This window comes from Ascaphus truei, chromosome 5 (assembly GCF_040206685.1).
Source record: "Ascaphus truei isolate aAscTru1 chromosome 5, aAscTru1.hap1, whole genome shotgun sequence".
In the NCBI taxonomy this organism is placed as follows: Eukaryota; Metazoa; Chordata; class Amphibia; order Anura; family Ascaphidae; genus Ascaphus; species Ascaphus truei.
The window spans coordinates 154,822,149-154,843,618 of record NC_134487.1 but is presented as its reverse complement, the minus strand read 5'-3'; the positions used below and the strand labels follow the sequence as shown (position 1 = coordinate 154,843,618).

At 39.1% G+C, this 21,470-nt stretch overlaps 1 protein-coding gene across 1 annotated transcript in view; it reads left to right on the top strand.

Moving 5' to 3' along the window:
- The window catches only part of HSPA4 (heat shock protein family A (Hsp70) member 4), a 44,832-nt gene extending 23,362 nt beyond the window's left edge, over nt 1-21,470 (top strand). Inside the window, exons 10-19 of the mRNA XM_075601086.1 lie at nt 526-632; nt 1,611-1,744; nt 7,933-8,114; nt 8,574-8,660; nt 9,184-9,336; nt 10,836-10,961; nt 11,935-12,042; nt 12,544-12,663; nt 14,452-14,613; nt 19,864-21,470. Coding sequence (XP_075457201.1) covers nt 526-632; nt 1,611-1,744; nt 7,933-8,114; nt 8,574-8,660; nt 9,184-9,336; nt 10,836-10,961; nt 11,935-12,042; nt 12,544-12,663; nt 14,452-14,613; nt 19,864-20,073 — 1,389 coding nt within the window. The 3' untranslated portion in view covers nt 20,074-21,470. The remainder of the gene's footprint in view (nt 1-525; nt 633-1,610; nt 1,745-7,932; nt 8,115-8,573; nt 8,661-9,183; nt 9,337-10,835; nt 10,962-11,934; nt 12,043-12,543; nt 12,664-14,451; nt 14,614-19,863) is intronic.

Below are 21,470 nucleotides of genomic sequence, written 5' to 3'. Positions count from 1 at the left end.
TATTCTGGAGTGCAGTTAAATGTGCATTCCCATGTAGCCACTCAAACAAAATGTTCCCAGTGTAATCTTAGATTCAATTGCCCCTAAAGTTGATTTTGTTTTTTTCTAATCTGCCTCCAGATGAATATGAATGTTTCCATTTTCTCCAGATCTACTGAAATCAAGCATATCCGCTACTTGTATAATTTTTTGTTTTTGTCCATTGTATAGCAACTATGAGAGGTGCATAATGAGTGAAATATTCTTAGTCAACTATTTACCTCTAGTTCTGAAGATTGATAGTTTTATCACAAAATAACATTGGGTAAACCTTGTACTAACCTTCAAACTCTCCTGAAGGACCATTACATTTAAATGTACCTTATATTTTAAGATGCCAATCCGCTACATTTAAATGTTACATTGAGAGAAGACAGCAGTGGGTAAATTTCTATACAACATGGGTTTTGTTGGCACAACAAAGTTACCTGACCCAGCACAAAAAAATGATGTCCACCCCAACATGCGGTCTCCTCCTTGTTCCAGTGCGCAATCCTGTCCCCAGCCTTTAAAGTGCGAGAATTTTCCATCACTGATCTGGTACCGTACCCCATATCCTTGAAGTGGAATTCCCCAGCAGAAGAAGGATTAAGGTGAGAATCTGGCACTTGTCAAAATGTCTTGCAGACCGTTTTCAGCAGGTACAGGTTACATTGTATTTTTTCATCTTTTTGAAGTGAAACTTCTTTGCTTGCACGAACTATTCCATAGGACAAAATCACCTTCTTTGGGAATGAAAATGTGTAACGGAAGTGACGTCATAGAACAGTGCTGACTGAACTGTGTACTGCATGAGACCTGATTTGAATACCATTCCCAGCGCATGCACTGAAGCCGCATTCGCCACCGTGCGCATGTGCAAAAGTATTCCGCACCGCTTACGTATATGGAGAAATGCCCAGCGGATAGTGTCAGTCGCCCTCGTAGGCTGCGCATGCGCAGAAGCGGCCAGACACACACAACCCCCCCCGCCCCCCCTACGTTCAAAGTCAAACTTCTTTGGGTTTTGTCACTGAAATTGTGTCAATTTCTGTGACAAAACACAGATGTTTCATGTACAATGCATGTGCTCAGCTCACATAACTTTTTATTTTTTAAATGCATTTTTATTAATGTACAGGCTCTAACTTTCCCAAACATATCTAATAAACATAAATTCACCTTGTAATTATAGCTTGAACTGTTGACATTGGATACAATGAAAGTCTTGATACTTTAAAGAAAGTGCAGAAATATTCTGGCCTATAAAGAGCAAAAAGATTGACAAACGACGACATTGGATTAATGTACGTGTGGTTGTGTAATAAGCCAATCGTTTACTTTTAATATTGAGCACAATCCTTTTAAACTCTTCAGGCGGACAATTCTGTTGTGTAGCACTCTTCTGTGATAATGGTCAGAATCTTATAAAACTGTGGCTGGTAGTGTCAGTGTACTGCAAGAATGACTGAACTGTTATGAGCTCTGAGGTAATCTGCCTGCCGGTTTACCTGCTCTGTAGTGAAGGAGATAAGTGGTTGCTCCCAGGTGTGTTGTCTAACAATGCGAACTGAATGTCCATTTGTTTCTAGTGATTGTGAGGTCTTCCCGAAGAATCATGCAGCGCCTTTCTCCAAAGTGCTTACGTTCTACAGAAAGGATCCCTTTGTTCTGGATGCTTATTACAGCGCACCCAAGGATTTGCCCTATCCAGATCCTGCGTTGGGTGAGTGCAAGTGTTGAAACAGCACTTAAATGGCAGTATTTATCGGAGTCAAGTCATTTCTAGATCTTAAAGACTACATTAGGGAAAAGGGACTACATCCCTAAAATAGTTTGCTGTGACCGCTGAAACTTTATTTAGGTATTTAAATACATTAGTTAAGTAAGGCCCATGGCTTCTTTCATGTTGTACCATTGGCACATCCCTGGTCACCTGAAAAGAAACCATAATATTTATTTTGACTATTAGGGCAATAATACCCTACGGTGTCTCACTTTGTTTCCACAGGTTTGATTTGTGTAACGTTTCAGTAAGCAGAAGTGATTTCTGCTTGAAATGCTATAGTATTGTGTGTTTGCTTTTAAAAGCATTTCCTTTTTGTTGAGTCAAGCCATATGAATGAATATATAAAGTTTCAAAACTGAAATCCTTAACGCTGAGAATGTAAAATGACTGCTGCCATTCCCTCGTATGCACGCATCAAAGCATTCCAGGATTATTATTAGTGGTAGAGTAGAGCAAAGGTGCACTGCAACTGGAGAGAATCTTGAAGAAATAAGTGTCACGGGCAAACTCCAAAAATAAAAATGAGGATGTTTAATATATAAACTCACAAGGAGATGAACATGACAAACGCACCATGACAAATGGGCAATAGCCCTCATTTATTTACCTCTGACCCTAAATGGGGATGTTTATACCTTAAGAGGGGTGTGCATTATTGACCATTTCTGCGGTAGTCGGGCAGACTGACCGCTAGGTCTTTATTTTGCGCCCCCTTAAATGGTTATTGTATATATGAGCCTATGGATATAATATAGTGTTCCTATTTTTGGACTATTTCTTCTACTATCAAGATGTTTTTGTGTACACACGAATATTGAGCGTCACTCTTAAAACTACTCCTCTTCAGGATTATTATTAACCTGTCACTAAAATCAGAAACCAGTGACAACACTGCAAGTGTCAGGAAAAAGCGTGAGACAAAGAAGTAATGTTTGAGATACTAACGTATCTCCTGAGGAAGTAAAACATTGAGAGTTACCTCTCGTTTTCAAGTATGTCCTGGGCATAGTTATGATTACAAATACATAGTTACATTAAGTGAACAGGGTTATACATTATATACAAAACATTGCATGCACATTAAAGTTATTATATATTATAGTTGTATGTTACAGTTACAGATCAGATTAAAATGTGAGACAGCTTTACTTTTGAAAAAACTTAGACTGGTGGTGGCTGTGAGTCTCCGGTAGATTGTTCCAGTTTTGGGGTGCACGGTAAGAGGAGCAGCCGGATACTTTGCTGAACCTTGGGACCATGAACAGTCTTTTGGAGTCAGAACTCAGATGAGAAGTGCTGCATGTGGTTAGGGTGAGGAGCATGTTCAGGTAGATGGGTAGCTTGCCCGGAAAGTATATGAACACAAGAAAGATGAACTTTACACCTAGACTCAAGTGATGACCAATCTAGTTCGCAATGATGTGTGTTGTAGTTGTATTGGAGGACAAAGCGGCATAGTGAGTTGTAGGGTGTATCATGTTTTCCAAGGTGTGTTTAGTTTGCTGTGCCATATACTATGTCTCCATAGTCTATAATTGGCAACTGCTGTGTGATACGCTTTCTGACCAGCAGACTTAGAGGATGTGTTCCTATATAGTACACCTAGTTTGGCATAGGTTTTGGATATCGGTATCAATATGCAACCCAAAAGTTAAATGGGAGTCAAACCATATGCCCAAATATTTGAAACTAGTCATGGGCTGGGATAGTATTAGTGTTGGTTCAGATCTGGCGCTCATTCATAGGAACTTTTAGAAATTTAGCCTTGGTCCCAAATACCATTGTTAATCTTGTCAGTGTTAAAAAAAAAATTGGATTTCCCAAAACAAACTGTTTTTAAAGTCTGTCAGATTGAAGTATGTGTTCAAGGTTGGACAGGCTATGGCTGTGTGCATATAAGATTGTGTGATCTGCATACATGTGTATTGAAGCTCCCTTACAAGCTGTAGGAAAATCATTAATGAACATTAAGAGTAGGGGCCCCAGAACAGAACCTTGCGGGACACCACGGGTGATATCCAGGGGGTTGGAGTTAGTGCTCGAGAGACACATGTTAGAATCTACCTGATAGGTAGGCATGAAACCAGTTTAAAGCATGCTTCCCTATTCCAGAGCTCTGGAGTTTAAGCAAGATAACATGATCAACAGTATCAAGTCTTTGCAAAATCTAGGAACATTGCACCAGTGAGTTGACCCCGTTCCATTCCACACTGGATATCATTGCAAACCTTTAGCAGGGTAGTTACCGTGGAGTGTTTGGGGCGAAAGCCTGATTGAAATTGGCTAGGGAAATTTGTCTCAATATAGTATTCGCTTAATTGGGAGTGAACACACTTTTCCGTGACTTTGGATTTTATTGGGAGAATAGAGATTGGCCTGTAGTTTGAGACAGTGTTTTTGTCCTCACTTTTGAAGATTGGGTAAACTCTGGCAGTTTTCCAGGTCTTAGGGATATGGCCAAAGACAAAATAGTGTTGATTAGGGAAGCAAGCTATTTGACAATGGCTGGAGCACCAAGTCGTAGGAACTTAGATTGCAGTAAGTCAGGTCCACATTGGCTGCTTAATTTTCTTTTGAGGAGCGCTTGTGTAATCTCCTCTTCAGATACTGGGACAAATTGAAAATTGTGGGCATTGTTGGGAGAGGGTGGGGCTATATGGGTACTTCCAGAATGAGGTTCATGTATGTAGTTCGAGTTACATTTTGCTAATAAGTTAGTAGCACACCCCACAAAGTATTCATTGAATGCATTTGCAATGTCGGTGAGATTTATCAGAGTAATATCCTCCTTAGTGATATTACTTGGTTGTTGATGCCTAGAAGACTGGAATGTATCGTTGATAACCTTCCAGACGTAAGCTGGGTTTGATGTATTCTGGTGACGATTGTCAGAGTAATATTGTGCTTTTGCGTTTTTTGTTTGCCTTGTGCACCTGTAGTGATTTAAGATCCTTGGTAGTGCCAGTTACTTTGTAGCTTTTCTAAAAGGCATCCCTACCATGGTTGAGCGCTATATGGTTAGTTGTAACCCACGGAAGGTGCGTCCACGTACCCTTATTCTGCGTAGTGGAGCATGGGTATCACAGAGTGTTAAGAACTTGGATTGGAAATAGTAGAGTGCGGGGTTGGGAATTAAGTCGATTCTGTACCAAGGGCAGTTGGTAAGATCAGCCAGAAACTGTTGTGGGTTAAAATTTCTAAATGTTCTAGTGAGGAGAACTTTAGGGCTTGATTGGGGCTGTTTAATTTTCCTTACACAGTACACTATTGCATGGACACTGAAAATGTAAGGAAGGATGCCAGAGGATTGGATTCTGCTGGGACTAGAGGAGAGAATCCAGTCTAACAAGGAATGGTTGTGCGATTTCAGGTTTATCCGTGTGGGTTGGGAAATTAGTTGCGTTTGCTTAAAGCTGCAGTTCAGTCAATATCCTGCATGTGTGGTTTTTTTAATAAATCAGTTCTGTAGTAAGAAAAAATACTTTTAGCATTTTCTGTTTTTAAAAAAACAACTTTGAAAGACCAATTTTCTTGTATTCTATTTTAACAGCCATTTGCTAAGGCACTGCCCCTTCATGTCCTGTCACAAGCCCTGGCACACCCCTTTGTCAGCCCTGCCCTCCCTCTAGCACATGTCAGTGCAGGAGTGCTCATGAATATTCATGAGCTTCCACTGAGAGAAAGAAGCAGAAGAGAAACAGATCCCTTCACTAATTATGTCACCAAATTTTGCCGATCAATACATGGAGAACGAATTGACCTGCAGCTATACAGTTCTTTAGGTAATTAGAGATTGCCCACATGAAACTACTGAAGTAAAAAAATAAATAAATAAAAAAACTGAACTGCAGCTTTAAGTGAATTGAGTTGTCTGGATTTTCTTGTTTTTTTAGGGTCGACCCAATTGTAGTTGAAATCCCCCAAGAACTAGCAGCAGCTCACTCTTCTCATTCAGGGAGTAAATTGAGCCAAGCAACTGGGTGATATCAGTCAGGGATTGTAGTGGGGCTTTAGGCTTGAGCCTAGTCTTGGATAGAATGAAAGAGCACTAATAGTATGAGATCCTAATGATGCACATTTTCTTGTATGTAGCAAAGCACCCAGCTAGAGGCAGGGGTTGATGGAAGAGACCTGTGACGTTGTTATAGCTTTGTACACCATGATAATATTTATGAAGACTTCTGGTATTTGTCCAATAATAGGTTTTGCATGCTACTTAATAGCCAGTATTTTCCACGATTGGTAGAATTGCTAGATTATAAAGATTACTACTTTGGCAATGTCTGGGATCTTTCTTTTTTTGTAATTTTTATTGGTAGTTATCATATTCATGACATGCCTGACTAGTTTCTCAGCATACAATAAATGAGGTCTTTGTTTTATTCAAAACTTTGTGCTCTTTTCTGGGGGTGTCGTGTCACCAGGGCTGTACAATGCCATGTGTATGCTGAAATTGTAATTTTAGGTCAAAACTCCAATATGTTTGACCCAAACAGTGTGCCTTTCTGTATTAAACAGCATTTCAAGCTGCCGTTTATTTTAATTTTTTTTTATGCATGTAATATGTGCAACAACACAATCCACACAATAAGTAATTGGTCAAGTTGACCAGGCAGTCACTAGATACAATTGGTGCACTGCTGGAGAGAGTGCCGAGTTCAAAAAGGTGTGTGCCAGGAGCCTGTTTCAGAAGAGTAAGGAGATGTGACTTTGTAAATGGTTGCCATAGAAACAAAAAATGCTTGTTACATTGTAATACATTAAAAATGTAATTCAGAGTTGTTTAAAAAAAATGCTATTTCTATTTTTTCATAGTACAGAACTGATTTATTAATTAAAACATGTCGGATATTGCTTGATCTGCAGCTTGAATGAGGTTACAATGAGGGGCAAAGAAAACCTTTGTCAAAGGGGTGTTTCCTATTCTGGAGAAATGGGCAGGATGGCCCCAGATTACGTTCACTCAGTTGCCCAAATTACAAATGTAAATTGGTCAATAATAGGCCGAGTTAAAATATCATGAATGAGGATGTATAGGGTAATTATTTGCCTTGGAGCTGGGAAGCAGACCCAGTGAGTAATGAATAGATAAATTGACAAATATAAAATAAATATTTAAGTAATTCAAATAAAATAAATTGAGGACACAGTACACAGGAGAAGTTCTGTGGATCAATTATATCAGTATGTAAGTATTCCGTCTATGATCAAATCACAGAAAAAAAAGTCTGACTGCTAATGGGCATCTATGATAGAACACATTTGAAGACAATGACTGTGAAAAGGACATGGCCGTGGGATAGGGTGGTCAGAGAAATTACTCTATACGTAGTGGTCCGCTAGCATATCTTGCTCTAAATAGTCGCATAGGTTAGGCGTTGCATGACGCCAGGCATTGTGCAACACTTGCTCCTTTGGGAGGAGCCGGTACTGATACACCGAGGCCACACTACAGCGCACCTGACTTTACGTTTGCAAGTATCTTGAGTACGCTAGCAGACCGCTATTATGTGGCATTTACAGGACGCTATGTTTTTTTAGTGGTTCTCTGTGATAAGTTGCACCCACCCACCCCTATCCTGGTACCGTGGGCACCACATATAGGGTTATTTCTACGACCACTCTATCCCATGGCCACGTCCTTTTCACATTACTCAAATTGACGTCAAATGTGTTATATAATCATAGATGCCCATCAGCAGTCATATTTAGACTTTGTCTTTGATTAAATTACAGAAAGGAATACGTATATACTGATATGATTAATCCACGGAACTACTCAGGGGAGCCGTCCTCAATTTATTTTATTCGCATTACTATTAAATATTAATTTTTATATTTGTCCATTTATCTATTCATTACTCACTGGGGATAGTCTGCTTCCCAGCCCTAGGGCAACCAATTACCCTATACATCCTCATTCCTGATTCACCTCTTTGACAGTGTTTTTCTTTTCCTTAAGTTTTCCCTAGTCCACTGACCTCAACTTCCACTGAGAGTTCAAGGTCGAGCGGGCATCACGTCTCCGTTTTGTTTTGATACAAAGAGAGGAACAGATGCCTAGCGAGGCAGCTTTGCGTGTGTCCAATTTCATCACATTCTGTTTTTTGTTTCTTGGTTGTTAGGTCAGTTTCATGTTCAGAAGGTGGTCTCTCAGGCTGATGGCTCCAGCTCCAAGGTGAAAGTGAAAGTACGCGTGAACATCCACGGAATTTTCAGCGTCTCCAGTGCGTCTCTTGTCGAGATTCATAAAACTGATGAAAGCGAGGAGCCCATGGAAACGGACCAGACGGCAAAGGAGGAGGAGGTAGTGGATATCCCACCTTCTTGATTGGTGCTATTTCTATACTGCTTGGGCAGTGCAGATGTATTGGGAGTAAACCTAGTGTTGATTGTGTTTCCAAGAATGGGTTAATCTGCAATGTGTTGTAGTTCCATCTGACTTTGAAAGGGTCAGTCAGGGCAGCATGATGCAGTTTCTCTAGTGCAGGGGTGGCAAACTCTGTCCTCCAGTGCCACCAACATGTCGGGTTTTCAGCATATACCTGCTTCACCACCAGTGGGTCAGTCATGACTACTGATTGAGCCACCTGTGCTGACAGAGATATCCTGAAACTTGAACTGTTGTTGGCGCTTGAGGACTGGAGTTTGCCACCACTGCTCTAGTGTATAATATCGTTGTCTGCTTTTTCTTACCTTTGGCACTTGATAGCTATTAAGTCACAAAATCTGTGCTTTCACATCTGACCCAAATTTCTATTGGCAGAAAATGCAAGTTGATCAAGAAGACGCTAAAGCAGAAGAAAACCAGCAAACGCAATCTGAAAACAAGACTAATCCTGATGAAATGGAGGTGCGTTACTAAAACTTTTTTTTTTAAATATTTTTTTTATTAGATTTGATTAATCCATACACTAGGGATTCATGAAGCCACGTGGTGGCATTTTAGCCCAATCTGACAGCAATTGCCATTCAAGTCAAATGTAAGTACCGCTGCATCGGGTTGCGATAGCCGGCACCGTGGCATGATGGATCCTAGCCATACTGTGAACATATACCGGTTTCCCAGGACTGTACGATCTTAAGGAGCCTGTGTAAGATGTGGTTGTACTTGCATGCTCTGTCTTGACTGTAACGTGATTGGTACAGAGCTTTCGACACATTTTTAACCACTGTCATTGTGTTCCATTTGATTATATGGGGGGGGGGGGGGAGAATCTGACAGTCTTGTTGTGATGTTTTGGTCTCATAGATGTCAGATTCTTGTTTCTTTGCCTTTTTGTTTATTAAAAAAAACAAAAACCTAGCATACCTTGGGAGGGCTGTCATTATTTTGAAAGGCTGTAGTATAAAGGATAATTTATTTCACCCTGTAGACATCGCAAACTGGAACAAAGGATAAGAAAACAGATCAGCCTCCACAAGCCAAGAAAGCCAAAGTGAAGACCACCACAGTGGACCTGCCCATTGAGCATTACCCCCCATGGCAGATAGGGAGAGACACGCTAAATCTATTTATTGAGAATGAGGTACGTATACCATGAATTGTGTACAAGTCACAAAGTAATTGCTGCATGAATCTGCGTTTATATGTAGTGCTCAATTTACTGTAATTGTATTCTTTGATTTTCATTATCTTTTTCTGACATGAAAATGAGCTGAAGGTTTTATTTTATATAGTGTAGGAAGCAGACCTACATGAACACACGCAAAATGACTTGCAAACCTCTCAATCACCCTATGGCTTCTTTACCTCTCCTGAATCGTGTTTGTATATCTTTATCTAAAGCACTGTATACACAGTTACCGCTATTAAGTCCGTTAAGACATACTATAGAGAAATTAAAATACAAAACAGGGCATCAATCATAAACTTATTCTCTGAAAAAAGTAAAGCCCTGCACTTAAGTTTATTTTAAGTCTTCGTGTTTGCTGTGTGAGCCCTGTGTATTCCTGCTATCACATCAAAGGAAAGGAGTGGGATCCCCTATTTTGTTCCATTAAAAAAAAAAAACACAGTTCAAGGGCTTGCAATTGCTGTTGTGATAATTTTGTGAAAATGACTGACCCTCAGTGTGACTTCTAAATCACATATCTTTTGTACAACGTTTAAAGCCTACATCATGAAGCCATCATCCTACTTTTATATTTCATTGTTAGCGTTGACATTCTCCACACGCTTTTTGGCAGACCATTTTGTTACCTTCATAATTGTTATATTAATGTTGATGTGACATTATAATAATTCCTTATGGAGTGGGAGATGCAGAACAGTTTGTTTTAAATACAGAACCATTGATGGTTCCTTGGCTGCTCATGCTAAATATTGTAATCTTGCTCAGATTTCTTTCTCCATTTGCCTTCAAGGGGTTTACCTGATCTGTAGATCACGCAATAGCTTTTTTGCTAAAATGTCTAAAAGAAATAAAAAGACCACTTGTGAGCACATTCACATCTGAGAAGTCCACAACCTTGCCATTCCCCTTTACCTCTTGGCATACAATGCTTCCACCTCAGCCAGGGATTCTGGGTAATAACATGCAAATGTGCTCTGTCACTCTTTGCTTTTCCATTTTAGCAGGGACCCCTATAAGCTTATGGCTGCCGCATTACACAGGTTTTCAGTGCAGCCTGGGTCAAAGAAGTGCACAGCCAGTAACCCTACTCGGACAGGTCTGTGTGAGGATGGTTACTGACTTTGCAATGTGAAGCTGGCAGTGGCTACCGCCAGACTGTGTGGGGTGTGTGGGGGTTTTAAACAGACTTGATTAATTTGAGAACTGCAATGTCTGGTTGCTCTACTGGTGAAGAATATTTTTGATTAATATCGGGTTGCACAATACAAATAATTGGCCTTTAGACCCAATTGTTAAACCATGTTGCGTGTCATCTTTTTAGTACTTAAAAGTAGCGCTGCTTTTCTGTTAGCATTTTAAAAAAAATTTATTATGTTTACGTGCTTTGTTTTGACACCCCCTATTCCTTTTCAAATGTATACATAGTCAAACATTGCATCTCTTTTCCTTAGGGCAAGATGGTTATGCAGGATAAACTTGAGAAGGAGCGAATTGATGCTAAGAACACAGTTGAAGAGTATGTGTATGAGATGAGGGACAAACTTTGCGGCATCTATGAGAAGTTTGTCAATGAAGATGTAAGTGTGACTAATACTGTACTCAAAATATTCATCCCCTCTGCTGCGAAGGAAGTATAACAAGAGATTAACAATACAATATCTTTCAAAGTATGTAATTAGTGGCAAAACTTCATTTAATCTACATTATCCTGCACAAAACAGACCTGACATTTTACTAAGATGATTAAAGAATATAACATATGCACACACAGAAATACAGTATAGATATCCATTTCTGCCTCGGCACAGTTTAACAATTGTTTTGTCCAGAGAATGTGTTTCATGCCTTAACGAACATGCATTCAATATGCACTATATTCACCATTTTTGTAACACGTCTGCCATCTATAGCATGGCTCTTTAATGGAATTCTCCAAAGGGGCCAAATTGGTAAACAGGAGTAGGAACACCCTAATCTTATTGTAATGTAATTTTCAGTACACTTGGACATATGCTTGTAAAATGTTTAAATACATTAGGTCCTAACATCCGTACAATATATAGTTACATTACCTAAACTTACAAGTGAGTTGCAGTGTCTGCAATTGTGTTCAGCTATTTAACCAACTAGTATAAAATTAGCATAGGCATATACAGAACATGGACCACATCAAGGCCCTTTGTGGCCTGCATTTGACCCACCGGCCGCTAATTGAAGAGCGAACTGATCTGTAGGTCATTCAAACAAGTAGCTAATTTGTGAAAGTGTTTTGTTCCAAGGCTGAAGACTCGGTCTAGTGCATAATGCTTTGTGTGTTATGAAAAATGTTGCAGATCAAAAGAAGCCTAGTGCACTTTGTCACTGCCCATATGGGTAAGCTGCCATTTAGCTTCTGGCCACAGATCTTCAGAAATATATTTCGGATACCCTGTTTTTATACTCTGAGGTAGCAGACCGTTATTAATAAAATAATAGGTGTTTGTCATAAAATTGTTTCGCATTCTCCCGTAGCAGTAGATGTTATACTGTATGGTGGTCTTCCATTTTCAGGATCGTAATAGCTTCACTCTCAAATTGGAAGACACAGAGAACTGGTTGTATGAAGATGGTGAAGATCAACCGAAACAAGTTTATATAGATAAATTCACCGACCTGAAGGTAAGACAAAAGAGCAGTGCTTCTAGTTGAACAGCAGTTCACTCCTAGGGACTACTGATTGACAGCTACATTTAACCTAATAATTCTTGAAATGTTCACACATGAACATTACTTGGGCCACGCTTATAGTGCAGGCGACGCAACCGATGACGTCACCCGTCGCCACTAGCAAAAACTATAATTTGATTTTAAGCGCGTCGCTGGCAACAAGGCCAGTGACGTCACAAAAGGGGGCAGGCCGCGGTCTCTGGTTTAGACACACACGTGGCGACTTTCTCTTAAAAAATCAAATAGACCCGGCTTCAAAATTTTTGGTCACCCTTACTATAAGCGCTTGCTACAGTCAATGTATTTGTTTCGGAGCGCCGTCGCCAGGCACTATAAGCGCAGCCTTAGGCTCCTGATTGTCTCCAGCAAATTTTCACTGTTGCGCACAAGATCTTAAAATCTGCCCAGATCTCAAACTTGCACCTACATTGAGTTGTCTTCCTTTGCTTGTAGAGTTTGGGTCAGCCCATTCAGATACGGTATCAGGAATGTGAGGAAAGACCAAAATCATTTGAAGAACTGGGGAAACAAATTCAACTTTACATGAAAGTTGTTCTTGCATTCAAAAATAAGGTAAGATACTTTTTTTTTGTGTATTCATTCAAAGTACAAGTCACATGGCTACTACAATCTTAGAATATATCAAATGGTAATGATAAATCAACATACATGTTGCAAATACACATCACATACAGTAAATACATATAAAACGGTAGCTGTAAAGGGATACCTATGAGTCTTTAAGACTCCACAGTTGGTATATATGCTCCTAGTAAGGGCAAGAGCAAAAGGACTGCAAGTATAGTATTAAAAATGACCCTAATTAAGGCAGAAAATCCCATGCATAAAGAATAGTAAGAAAAGAAAAAAAAGTAAGTACACAAATGGAAACCTGTTAGTAGCTACCACAGATCCACTCTGCCTATTGCTAGGTTTCACCTGTCACATGTCCCCCAATTCTTCCTTTTTTATATTAGAGTTGTACAAAATAAATTCTAAAATTAAAAGGGTTGAGACACTCAGATTTCAGGATACAGACATTTAAATGCATGTTTTTGACTCTGGAAATACAATTGAAAGTGTTGAGATTCATTTTTTCTATTTCATTCAATAACAAACTCCTGACCATTCCTTGCTGCTGCTGTGTAAAACCTCACATGAGGTCATTACAAAAGGGCATCTTTAGTAATGTTAATTTACTCATTTGCCATCGCCTCACAATCCTCTACTGTTCTGAAATGAATTGCTACTATTCGGTTTTCCCAGAGGCAGCTGTGCAATGTTTGGCTTCTGTGATCTCAATTTGCTCCTGGCAGGGTGCACACCCTCTCCAACATGTCCTGATCTGTAGCTTAAAGCATCATTGCCTTCAAAATCCTATTTTTAATCAGTGTAGTATTAAATAATGCTTACTGAATTATCTTTATATAAACACACACACACGTTATGCCCTTTCTAATGCATTAAGCTTGCTTGGGTTGCTACAGAAACTATTTAGGTAGCAACAGCACTTCCTCTTTTGAAATAAACGGCCATATTTGGTGCCCTGGGAAGCATGAGCTTTGCTGATCGATCACAGGAGAATGGATCAATCAACGGCTTAGATAATTACATTGCTTTAAAGGCAAGCAACTGCTTAATGTATGAAAGGAGCAATCCAAGTTCTTTATTTTATTAAACATTTTCTTACCCAGGATTGAAGCAGATGGTCTCTGTAACTGAACCGTGTTCATTTCAGCTCTGGGGACTCCCTGCTTCTGGAGTTACTTCACTTTGTAGTAGGTGCTGGTAGCTGCTTCAGCTCAGCTAGCTGGACTCTAAAGTTTAAAGCTATTGGGTCACGTGGGCCAATAGAAAGCCAAACCTGATGAGGTGTCAGCTTCCTATTGGCCCACAGGGCGTGGGAGCTTTGAACAGCTGCCATTATGTGACCCCCGTGCGGCTACCAGCACCTACTACAGAGATAAGGATCTCTGGAAGCAGGGGGTCCCAGGAGCTGAAATTGATAGGTGCTCTTTTTTGTATATAAAACATTTTTCAAGGAAAAAGATTTATCCACACAATATGATATAGATATTGGTGAACAGCTTAAGAGCACTGTGTGTGCATTGGTTTAAGAACAATGTGTTCCAATTTTTTTAAGCGGGGGCACATGAAGGTAAAGAAACTTGCTCAAAGTTGCTAGGTATCAACACTTTATTTTCAACTTTTCTTTCCCAGATTTATAAACCGCTGCTTTGCTTTTGGAGAGAATCGGTTTGCTGCTTTGTAGCAGATGGTTAGAATCTTTCGGCCGTTAAGCAGTTTAAAAGGTGCCTTACTGTTTCAGACATTGCTTAATTTCACTATTCTTTCCCCCAGGAGGAGGCATATGATCATTTGGATGCTGCTGATGTGGAAAAAGTGGAAAAGAACATAAATGATGCAATGGAATGGATGAACAACAAAATGAATTTACAGTCGAAGCAGAGCCTTGCTGTAGATCCAATAGTGAAAACCAAGGACATCCAAGCTAAAATAAAGGTACGTTATCAACATCTGACTTGTAACATTTTGTTCTTTTTTTAAAGATCCATATGTCGGTTGTATTATGTATTACACAAGCAGACTCTTTCAAAATTGAAGGACTTTATGCTGCAGATGTGTAAGCCCCAGTGAATGCATTCATTTCTTAATGTGATTGTCCATGTGGCACCAATATTGACCGTGTGAGACATAATTGTCAAAAGTTACTTTGTGGGGGGGAGATGGGGAGTTTGTCTTTACAAATGCCTATTTCTAAATAAATGGCTCAAGTAGCAGGTTGTCCCAAATCCCATTGTCCTTCGTGACTTTGGGAAGACACTTTATCTTCCTAATGTAGAAAAGAGAAATACGAGGCGCGCTGTCCCAAAAGTTTTTGGTATCCTTTGAATAATTGTTCTCCCTGCAGCTCCCCATTCTCCCGTGATCAGCAGAGTCACTTGGAAACATATAAAACAAAAAAGGGGCGCAAAGAAGAAAACAAGACAAAATGAAAACTAGTAAAATCACATTTATATAAAAAGCACACTTAAAGCTGCAGATCAGTCAATATCCTGCACGTGTGGTTTTTTTAATCAGTTCTGTAGTAAGAAAAAAATACTTTTAGCATTTTCTGTTTTTAAAAAAAACCAACTTGGAAAGACCAATTTTCTTGTATTCTATTTTAACAAGCATTTGCTAAGGCACTGCCCCTTCATGTCCTGTCACAAGCCCCGGCACACCCCTTTGTCAGCCCTGCCCTCCCTCTAGCACATGTCCGTGCAGGAGTGCTCATGAATATTCATGAGCTTCCACTGAGAGAAAGAAGCAGAAGAAAAACATATCCCTTCACTAATGTCACCAAATTTCGCCGATCAATACATGGAGAACGAATTGACCTGCAGCTATACAGTTCTTTAGGTAATTAGAGATTGCACACATGAAACTATTGAAGTAAAAAAATAAATAAAATAAAAAAAACTGAACTGCAGCTTTAATGCTTATAACATTAAAAATCAATAATAAAAAAAAATCACACAAATGTATAGTCCTCCGCTTCTCAACAACCACAGAGGAATATGATCCTGTAAAAACAGGACCACTCGAACCCAAAAGAATCCCAGATCCAAGTATAGGATTAAGTTCTCTCAGCAGATTATATATATATGCATATATGATATATGCAAGGAGCTTATCTTATGGTCGGTATCCTCGTGGGATCGTGATAGTGGCAAACGGCAGCTTTCAGATCTCAGTCATGTGCTGCGTAATGACGTCACCTCTGCGCATTTTGCGCATTGATAGCGCTTCATCAGGGGGTGGTCTAAAGAGTCGTGAGGCGGGGATTAAATACCAGAGAGCTAATGCCTTCTTGCCAATCAGGGTATTACTATTAAGCCAACCCATCGGCGCATTATGAAAACATACAATGCGAAAGCTAATACAAAAAGCTACATAAACATATGGGTATATGCAGATCCATAATACAAACGGCAACAAATAAGTACATACCAATCCATGAACATGATACACAACATATACCTAATGTAATGTGATAATATATAAATAAATATATTAATGAATTAAATTAAATATATAATAATGAATAACAAGAGCATATAATAAAGTACCATCCATAATAAAGGATGTAAACCTACTAAAAAGTGTCTGTCTGTACCGTGTTAGCCGAGCTTTAATAATCAAAAAATAAATAGATGATACTGTTCTGTGGCAAACAAAATGCTTTTATTTGTGCGAGCTTTCGAGATACACTGATCTCTTCTTCCGGCGAAGTTACAATGAATGAAGCAAGCAAAGGGTATACTTAAAAACAGTGTCTCCACACCTATCCGCACCATTTATATTAACTCCCACTCCACACACACCTTTTGTATAGCACTGTATACACGGTGGGCTCTCCATTCATTTATATTCACACAGATACACACACTCTCACTCTTACATCACTAAGTTTCAGGAACCATTTAACACTTCTAGCCATAAATCACATCCACACACGGGGGAGGGACAAGCACACCTAACATTCCAAGAGACACTGTTTTTAAGTATACCCTTTGCTTGCTTCATTCATTGTTACATCGCCGGAAGAAGAGATCAGTGAATCTCGAAAGCTCGCACAAATAAAAGCATTTCGTTAGCCACATCTATTTATTTTTTGTGTTTGTGTATGTATGTGTTTTAAATAATGAAATAACATAATAAAAAATGGCCTCAAAGCTACTCCATATAAACATAGCCAGCAATGAAAATGCAAAACGAGCATTCAAAACACAGGATCTGGATGTCATGAAGTTGTGGATGGGGCAATTGCTATTTTAAGAAGGGAACCAGTTCTATCAATTCGTTCAAACCTCCAGGTGCCTTACTGCCGAGGGTATAAATCCCAAATTGTTCCTTTTTGTAGGAGACTGTTGGCTCTGTCTCTCCTTCTTACATCCCTCTGAACAATTTCAATTCCTCTAAAATGCAGTCCATCAGTTTTACTCATGTTAAGTCAAAAAATGCTGCGCATGGTTGTGTATCTTTTTACCTATATCCAGATGTATTGGGGCATTTTTGATACCATTAACATGCTCTCCAATCCCTGTTTTGAGCAGTCAAATTCTTACCAATGTACGTACGATAGGTGGACAATCTAATATACACAAACGTAAGACAATGAATGAATTGTTTAATATTGTGTATTTTGCCAGCTTTTTGCATCACATATGCTTTTATCACACAACGCATTTTCCATATATGTAACTACCCAATGGTTTCGATAGAAAATTCCCATTTAATGGTGCATTTGGAGTGAACTTTTTCAATGCACTGGGAGCCAAAATGTTTTTAATCTTTCTGGCTTTTCTCAAGCCTATGGAAAATGCATTGTGTAAACACATGACGCGTGATAAAAGCATATGATGCAAAAACTGGCAAAAAACACTATTAAACAATTCATTAATTCTAACAACGTTTGTGTATATTAGATTGTACACATATTATTTATTTATTTATAAAATATTTTACCAGGAAGTAATACATTGAGAGTTACCTCTCGTTTTCAAGTATGTCCTGGGCACAGAGTAAAACAAAATAATACATGGTTACAAATTCAGTTACATAAATGAAAAGGTATACATTATATACAAGACATTGCATGCACAGTTAAAGAAAATATATATTATGAGCGTATGAAACAATTACAGACCAGATTAAAGTGTGAGACAGCCTTAGATTTGAAAGAACTTAAGCTGGTGGTGGATATGAGAGTCTCTGGTAGGTTGTTCCAGTTTTGGGGTGCACGGAAGGAGAAGGAGGAACGTCCGGATACTTTGTTGAGTCTTGGGACCATGAATAGTCTTTTGGAGTCTGATCTCAGGTGATAGGTACTGCATGTGGTAGGGGTGAGGAGCTTGTTCAGGTAGCTGGGTAGCTTGCCCAGAAAGTATTTGAGGGTGAGACAGGAAAGGTGAACTTTGCGCCTAGACTCTAGTGATGACCAATCTAGTTCTTTGAGCATTTCGCAGTGATGTGTGTTGTAGTTGCATTGGAGAACAAAACGACAAATTGAATTGTAGAGGGTGTCAAGTTTGCGAAGGTGGGTTTGAGGAGCCGAGCCATATACTATGTCTCCATAGTCAATAATTGGCATTAGCATCTGCTGTGCAATACGCTTTCTGACCAGGAGACTTGGGGAGGATTTGTTCCTGTAAAGTACCCCTAGTTTGGCATAGGTCTTGGTTGTCAGGGTATCAATGTGCATCCCGAATGTTAAGTGGGAGTCAAACCATAAGCCCAGGTATTTAAAACTAGTGACAGGTGTTAGGGTGGTTTTAGCGTTGGTTCTAATCAGGAGCTCAGTCACTGGAAGCTTTACAAATTTAGTCTTGGTCCCAAATACCATTGTTACAGTCTTGTCAGTGTTTAAAAACAGTTTGTTTTGGGAAATCCAGTTTTCGAGTCTCAAAAAGTCAGACTGAAGTATGTGTTGAAGGTCAGAGAGGCTATGGTTGTGTGCATATGGTACATTAAGACAATTTGACCGCTCAAAACAGGGATTGAAGAGCATGTTAATGGTATAAAAAATGCCCAAATTCATCAGGATAGAGGTAAAAAGATACACAACCATGCGCAGTATTTTTTAACTTACCATGAGGATAAAACTGATGGACTGCATTTTAGAGGAATTTAAATTGTTCCGAGGGATCTAAGAAGAGGAGACGGAGTCAACGTTCTCCTACAAAAGCAACAATTTGGGATTTATACCCTCGGCAGTAAGGCACCTGGAGGTTTGAACGAATTGATAGAACGGGTTCCCTCTTTGAAATAGCAATTGCCCCATCCACAACTTCATGACATCCAGATCCTGTGTTTTGAATGCTCGTCGAAACACATATATAATTTTTAGTAGGTTTACATCCTTTATTATGGATGGTTCTTTTTATTAATTATATTTTTCATTTAATTCATTAATATATTTATATATTATCACATAGCATTGGGTATATGGTTTGTGTATCATGTTCATGGATTTGTATGGGTTTATTTGTTGCTGTTTTTATTATGGATCTGTATATAACCATATGTTTATGTAGCTTTTTGTATTCGCTTTCGCATTGTATGTTTTTGGCAATGCGCTGATTGGTGGGCTTGCTAGTAATATCCTGATGTGTCCTGATTGGCAAAAAAGCATTAGCTCTCTGGTATTTAAACTCCGCCTCGACTTTAGACCAGCCCCCGATGAAGCGCTATCAATGCGTGAAACGCGTAGAGGATACCGACCATAAGCCCAAATTCCTTGCATATATCATCTGCTGAGAGAACTTAATCCTATACTTAGATCTGGGATTCTTTTGGGTTAGAGTGGTCCCGTTTTTACAGGATCATATTCCTCTGTGATTGTTGAGAAGTGGAGGACTATATTTGTGTTTTTTTTTTTTTAATCTTAAGCCTTAAGTGTGCTTTTTATATAAATGTGACTTTACTTTTCGTTTTCTTCTCTGCGTTCTTTTTTTTGTTTAATACTTTTATCTTCATGTCTGTGGCACAAAAAGTAGAACTTTGCAGGCAGAATAAGTCCCTGCTTAGTCTATTTCTAGCTGTGTGTACATGGACAGCACTATAGAGAAAACAATAGTATTTGTTACAATTTAGCATTACCCCGATGAGCAGATGTTGGACTTGTTGGTTTTCTTGTTTTTTCTAATCAAATGTCTGTAATAACCTTCATCTCATCCACTAATCTTTTTTCCCTTTCTCTAATTTAAGGAGTTGGCAAGCACATGCAACCCAATAGTCACTAAACCGAAACCCAAGGTTGAGCCCCCAAAAGAGGAGCAGCAGCCGAATGAGCAGAACGGACCAGTAGACGATAGTACAAAGAACCAGGGGCCTCAGCCCACTGAACAGAACCCAGACACAGCAGCTGCCGCCGGTTCTGAAGCGGAAAAGAAGCTTCCCGAAATGGACATTGATTAAATTCCATTATCTGTTTATATTATCAAACAGTATAATAAAGCTTTAAGTTGTTTCCTTCATATGGTTCAGAATACAGTTAAGAAAAAAAAGTGACTGCAAATTTCTAGTAGTTTCCTAGTCTCCCCTCTATTTTGTTTCCTGCATCTTTTTCTTTTCTACTACACCCTTTGACATTTTGTGTTTGATAATGTCCTTTCTGTTTGTTGCTTTAGAGTAAGTCCTTGTTGCTACACTTGATTAGTGATGGCTGTAACTTGCACATTAACCAATAGGCTTTTGTCTGCAGTTACAACAGATCTGTAGTTTTATTTCGTAGTATTCAAGGTCCTAAATATGGGTGAAAATGCTTTTTAAAAGCTCTTGCCAGAATAAAAGCAACACTCCCGTGTTCTTTGCTTTTTTTTTTAATTTTTTTTTTTTATAGATGCTGAAGTCTATTTGCATCTCTATCCCATGCTGCACTTCCACTCCATTGCCGGCTGGTATACAGCAGTAAGCTCAGCCTCTTGCATGGCAGCCTGGTTGCTCGATGGGGTTAGCGAGACATGGAGTATTAAAACCCAGCACTGGCTGTCTTCTGATAGTAGCATGTGAGTTCATTGTCCTCTAGGAGTTTAAAACAGCTCTCTGCTTTTTCCCATTGAAGTATTACATTTTCCACCATAAAATCATGTGTGGTTTTGTTTGTTTTTACCAACCATGTGCTGGACACTGCTTGTCCATGAAGCAAACAGGAACAAATTAAATCATCCATGGTAACGATTGATTTTGTTATTTAGCATAACAAAGCAAAGAATTTCCACTAGAGCTACCGAATGGCATATATAACGTTGAATAATATTTTGAAGGGAATGTGTTAATCACAAGTTAAGAACCATCCACCTTAGTTGGTGCTTTTGGATATGTACGAACCATATGGATTACTACCCCTATTCTTTTGCTCCTTAGGGGAGCAATTGAATGCATTGCTTTGGAGCTGGGGGGGGGGGGGTTAATATTACTGATGGGTAAAATGATTGTCACTTGAAGGGTACAGATGTATTCCCATGAACCCATGCCATGCAGATTATTTGTCAATCCATCATGTTATTTTAAACATGGGACAAGAATGAAGTCATTTGTTCTTGTGGTATAGATTTCTGGTAACCATATTGGTCCCCGGAGAGAACTGGATTCTATGCTAAGCGCATAAAAGTTGTGTAAAGATGTTGTACCTGATTATTTTAATCCATTTGAAAAACTCATGTGCAACATTTATACATAATTATGTTGGTCCAATTAAAGCCTCACAGCCCATAGACAATTCATCTTTGTATTTTTTTTATGATTATTATAACCAAAACTCTGAACACCTGCAGCAGATCTTGTCTGAAATAAACATGCTGGGTTGCAACTTG